Source organism: Pteropus vampyrus, unplaced genomic scaffold (assembly GCF_000151845.1).
Source record: "Pteropus vampyrus isolate Shadow unplaced genomic scaffold, Pvam_2.0 Scaffold25, whole genome shotgun sequence".
Lineage (NCBI taxonomy): Eukaryota > Metazoa > Chordata > Mammalia > Chiroptera > Pteropodidae > Pteropus > Pteropus vampyrus.
Window position 1 is genome coordinate 10555477 of NW_011888806.1, and position 6257 is coordinate 10561733.

General features: G+C 38.0%; 1 protein-coding gene across 3 annotated transcripts in view; it reads right to left on the bottom strand.

The window, feature by feature from the left end:
• The window catches only part of ARHGAP24 (Rho GTPase activating protein 24), a 464137-nt gene that overhangs the window by 60282 nt on the left and 397598 nt on the right, over window positions 1-6257 (bottom strand). For all 3 annotated transcript variants that reach the window (XM_011356326.2, XM_011356328.2, XM_011356327.2), the window contains one exon: window positions 4438-4560. In XM_011356326.2, the coding sequence (XP_011354628.1) occupies window positions 4438-4560 (123 nt within the window). The remainder of the gene's footprint in view (window positions 1-4437; window positions 4561-6257) is intronic.

Below are 6257 nucleotides of genomic sequence, written 5' to 3' on the forward strand. Positions count from 1 at the left end.
CTCTGCAAGATACCCCACAGCCACTCTTTCTCGTGTTTATTTGTTGGGTTTGAAGTGCTGATTCCTAGAACTCGAAGGTTTTTATCATCCAAGTCCTCGATCAGGGATAAGTTACCACCTCTCATTTACTTCTTTTTGGCAAAAACTTTCTTTTCTCTTGCCTAATCCAAAGAGTTTTTAAGGCTGTTTTAAGTTTCTGCAGACATTCCAAAATGTCACAGCAAACAGAACCGTAGCAAGCAAGCTGCACCTCCCATTCAAACAGCAGGAATTTTTTTTTTTTTTAATTTTTATTAAGAACTATCTTCTCAGCTGGAACTGGGGGGACTGAGATTCCTCTGGAAAGGTCAGCAAATAGCCTTGTGCAAGGAGAAGAGGAACAATGACAAAAAGGCCCCTGAGGAATATTTCAGGACTGTCCTTGCTGGCTCTTTTCATCTGAGCAAAAGGGGAGGCAAATAATGGCACCTTCTCCAGAAAGCAGTTCAGTGCATGACAGATTCTTTTCAAAGGGCTCCCCTGTTCCTTTTATAGCACCCCTCATTCTTTGATGCTCTCTGCGGGCTTCTCCCTTTTCCCTTCTATCTTCAAACTCCCGGGGCTCTTGAGGGAATCGCCACGTCAGAACAGTCGAGTGCCCATTCCAGGAGACTCCTTGGATCCGTGGAGGAGGCAGCTCTGCAGGGAGCTTCTCTCCCCCTCCTCCTGCTCCGGTTCCCTTTTCTCAATGAGAGAGCTGGGCGGGAGCTGGCAGGACTGCAGCTGCCTCGTCACCACTGCTGTGGCTGCAACTGCCTTCAGTGCCCGTGGTCACATGCAGCAGGTGCAGTCACAACAGTATGAAGGGAGGAGGGAGAGTGCCAGGCGGCAGTGTGAAACCTTTTCTTCCTTTGACTTTGAGTTGACTTCCTGGCTCTTGTCCATCTGTGCAGCACCTTTACAGCTGCTGCCTCGGTCCCTCCAGAAATCCAACACCACCAAGCCACCAACCCCAAGGGGACAAACTCTTTGCCCTCTCCTTCCTGCATTTATTCTCTTCCTATACAAGATTTTTAAAAACATATTTTGCAGCTGAATCTATTTGTAAGTGCTGATTTAAATGTGCATGGCATTAAAACATATATGTGTGGATTTGGATATGTGTGTGTTTGTGAAATAAATATTCTATATCTAGTAACAAAGAATCTGCAGCCATAGCCAAAAAAAATCAACTCCACCCATGTGTGTGTACTTATATATATTTATACATACATGTATATATATATATCTCTCTGATTACGGTTGGAAAACCAATCCTGTTGACAACTTTTCCCCCTGCTCTTGCATGAACCCTCTACATCCCAGCCCCCACATCCACTAACCCTCTCAGTCTCACTCACTGAGCAATTGACTCACTGGGTTAATCATTCATCCACCTGGCTCTTCCACGAACAGATTTGGAATGCCAGGGCTTTAACCCCAACTGACCTCCAAGGCCTTTGCGTTCCTTTCTAGCTATCCAGCAGAAGCTTTCCAAAACTGTGAGGTGTTCTAAAAAGATATACCCTCTAGAAACTTCATTACTCTGACGAGAATGCCCAGGGAGGTAGTAGTTTGTCATTGAAGAGATCATTATTAGTTATTTCTGCCCTATGGTTCAAACATTGGTTTTGGCTTCTGTGTCACAGCATGCAGCTAGGAAAATAAGAAACCGCAAAGATAACTCAGAACTACTGAGACAGTGACAGCGCTCTGCTGGGAGGCACCTGTGCCAACTGAACACTTCACTGACCTCAGCACTGGTAGGAGGGAACACATGGAATCACAGGACTGGAGCGGGAATGAATCTTAGTTAAAACAGTTTTGTCCAATAGCCTTATTTCATAAGGGAGGAAACTAACAGTGAGGGGTCACTTATCCAAGATCACACAGCAGGTTGTATAAGAGGCAAGACCACAGTGCCTCTTAATTAACCCCTGCTTGCCCACATGCCAATTATTCATTATGAGGATTATTTACATTCAGTATTTTCACTGTTTTGATGGGTCTCTAAAAGGGTTTTCAGCCATATACATTTATTGTTTGAAACTCAAATTTATAATATTTCTTTAAAATTCAGTCAATGAACAGAGGTGGGGGGGTGCTACATTAACGCAAACATTTGAGACCCATGACTATGGGTGACAGTCTCGATCTTCTGTCAGTGTCAATATTTAGTTTGGTTCTATATTCTGTATTAACTTTAGAAAATTCTGATGTTCAGATGAATCACAAAGGATTTCTTGCAAATTGAATGAATGCTTTAAAAGCTTGCCTTGCAATTTCATAACACTCTTCAGTTAAACAAAGGCAATGGGAAATTTATTCTTTGGAGCATTGTTTCTAATGTAAGGGCTCTATGTTAAAATATATCTCTTTAAAAGTAAATAGACATGGAAAGTGGATTGGAGCTTACCAGAGGGAAGGGGGCAGGGGGCAGAGGGGGAAGACAGATAAGGGTAAGGGGGGCCAAAGATTTGGTGACAGAAAAAAATTTAACCTTGGGTGGTGAACACAAAATGCAATATACATATGACAGATTATTGAATTGTATACTTGAAACCTATTTGATTTTATTAACCAATGTCACCACAATAATTTTAATAAAAAAAGAAAGGAATGAAAAAAAGTAAATCTGAATCAAGCATTTGCAAAATCACTGAAGCATATTCTATAGGATAAAGTACATAAACCAAACAAGTACTAGATTATCCCTTCCAGGTTCATACATTTGAAGGTTCATTCATAGCTCTTGGCCAGTCCCACTGGGATCACTTCTGATGCTCCTGGGCTGATAGAACCTCTAATGGCCAATGATTTGGTGAAATTTACATTCATTTCTTCTTGAGAAAAGGACAGAGAAAAAAAGAGGAAAGAGAAGATAGCATACTTGATGGAAATAATCCCTCAACAAAAATACCTCCTTTAGCAGATATTAAGGATGCTCCTGAACCAATGAGCCCAGAAATCTGATAACAGAGCTTCCCCTCTGTTTTTAGAAGGTCTTTAGAAACAGCAGGATCTTTGAAAAGACACACCTTGAGGCCCTCCACACAAGTCTGTGGCCCTGAGGTGCCAGCAAACCTCTAGCAGTTCAGTATGTGTCTCTCATGAATAGCTACGTGAGGAATCCTCTGCTCGAGCACTGGGGTGGCGAGCTCAGACCCATGGGCTTTTTCAAATGCTTTGCATAGTCACCTACTAGCCATTTATATACATATTTAATGACCACATAGTTTGTCAACCAAATGAAAACACCGTGAGAGTGACAGGTAGCATTATCAAATCATTAGCTTGGGATGACAGTTGTAAACCAGACTGTTACCAGGCAAACTGGGGTGAATGGTCACCCTGGTTATCCCTCGACAGAATGTACTGCTAAAAAACAATGTGTGGTTATGTGTCATTAATCTGGTAAAATATCAACAGGTCTTCAATGAATCTACTATTTTAACTTTAACTTAACTTTTCAACTTTTTAAACTAAGATTTTGAAGTTTTTCTATAATGTAAAGTAGTCAGTCAGCCTAAGAAGCTTCTGATAAGTTAAGGGAAAAAAATTTACTTCTGAATTCAGAGTGCTGACAATAGACACAAAACAATATAAAATAAATATGGAAATGGTAGTTGCTTTACTAAATATGAATTTAATACAATTTATTCTAACTATACCAACATAAAATAATTAGTTTTACATTCTTATAAATACATGTTAGATATAGATAAATATTTGGGGGTTCTTATTTTTTGGTTCAATTTACACAATAAATAATATAAAAAAGTATACTAAGTAAATTAACATACCTTAGAAAACAAAGAACACAAAGACCACATCTTCTACATGCTCTTAATGCGATTAATAGCACCAATAACACCATTTAGTATATGATGTATTCTAAACAGTGTATTAACTGATTTTTTTAAAACCTTATTATCAAATCCACAAACACTTGCCTGATCACAAAGCAGCATTTTTTTTATTCCAGTAATCATCAGGTTTTCATTTAAAGCTTTGCTATTCCTCTCTGATGTGTCATTGAGCATCTGGGGGCTGGGATCTCTCCAACAGCTACTAGTCAATTTTTGCCCCACATCTACATGCTCTTAACTAATTTACATTTATGTTATCAGTCTCATAACTATTTATTGTTAGGAAAATAGAAAAACTCAAAATAAAAGAAAAAGTATAATTCTTTTTTATAATTCAAGATATTTATGGAAGAAGGTTGGCTATTAATGATATTTAATTAATTAAACTTTCAGGATTTACTTAGATATGTATCTAACTATAATGCAAAATAGTTTACAATTTATTTTAATATTCATTCGTTTGAAAATAGGAGCTGACAGTAACATTAGCTGGGGGAAAAGATAAACAGATGTACCTATCTGTTTTTCCATGATTTAAAAATACACTCACCTCCTCCAAAAGGTCCCCATATGACTCGGCGGATGGACTTCACCCAGTCTTCCATATCATTCTGGGTGCTCGCCATAAGGAGGTAGCTCTCATGATTCGCTGTCATCCGATCTCGATCACCTCCTGTAGGAAGACAGCAAAACATAAGTATGTGCTCGGCCAAAGATTCCCCATCAGAGCCTCCTAGGTAGTCCCTGAAACACAGACTGTGCCTAATGTAGACAGCACTAGGTTCTACCCAACAAACTGGAAATATTTGCCATGATTTCAGCGTGGAAAAAAAAATCTGCTTAAAAAAGAAAGGCTCTTATGTTTCCAGGAGAAAGCTGGAAAGCAAATGTCATTCGCCAAACAAAACCTGCCTTTTCATCCTAGCAACAATCCATAGGCCTCGTTAACTCATAATCCAATGTATTCACACTGTACTGCTGAATAGAGAGAAACAGCAAAAGCAAAATGAAAGATAGGAGAGTGTACCAAGGAACCTGTGGTTTTGTTTGAAACAAGTGCTGCTTAGCACATGTACAGTTAGTCCACTAGGACATCATGGGTGAGTGGGGAAGTTCTAGGAAAAAGAAAGAGCCACATGAGAAACTTTTGATCCGGGGGGTCTTCTCTATCACTCTGTCCTGGAAGAGAGCTTCTTCCCTCAGATTGGGAGGGCAAACAAAGAAGAGAGAAAAAGACACAAGCCTGGCCTAATCAACCTTCCATACGGCCCTCACACCACATAGTGAGCTCAGGAAACACCAGTCGTGCCTGCATGCAAAAGGTTGATGGTTTCTCTTATTTTTTTTCCCCTCCAAAAAAAAACCTTGATAATACCTGATATCAATTTTGAAATGCTAGACTTCTGATGCGTATAATTTAATTTATTTGAAATTTTTACTAGCATATTAAGTTTACCTGGTGACTTAATTTCCTCGTTTACAAAACAGGGATAACCATACATAACCTTGAAAGAGGTATTGAGGTATAGTTTTCCTGACCTCTTATTTTATGTTGAAAGTATTTCTGAAGACAAGTATCAGTGACTGCACTGCTGCACTGTCTTTGAAAATAATTAGCATTGTTCTCAGAGGGAATAATTAAGGAAGTGGAACATTAAGTATTTAATTGAATTCTGATAATATTTTAGTGTTATATGAACTTTTCAGGTGCTCAAATAATCTACCAACATTTAATTTTCACTAAATGTTAGTGTAGCCTTGGGTTGAATTAATTCATAATCAAGTGCTTTGTTTGGTTAAGATTGCTGTTGTTTGTTTTAAAGCAGATCTAAATATCTTTTTTTTTGGTGTGCCAATATTTTATTACTTTAATTGCTCACTAAAGAAAAATCCTTCAGGATGGCAATACCACATCATCCTCATTCTCTGTGTCCATACATTTTCAAGTGGATGAAACTGCCTGTTACACCAGGACCAAATTATTTCAAGTACTGTATCAAAAATATATTTTTCTATTTGCTTTTTTGGTTTGTCTATTATTAAGCATTGATACATATTTTTAAAATCCAATATCTCTTCTTTTTTTATGTACTTTTTAAATTTTCTTATTTTTTTATTTTTTTATTTTTTTATACAGTACATTGGTTAGACATTTATATACCTTTTGACCCAGCAATTGCACTTCTGGGTATTTATCCAAAGAAGACCAAAACAATAATTCATAAAGATTAATATGCACCCAATATTCATGGCAGCACAATTTACAATAGTCAAGATATGGAAGCAACCTAAATGCCATAAACAGATGATTGGACAAAGAAGTTATGGTTCATATATACAATGGAATATTACTCAGCCATTAAAAAAATG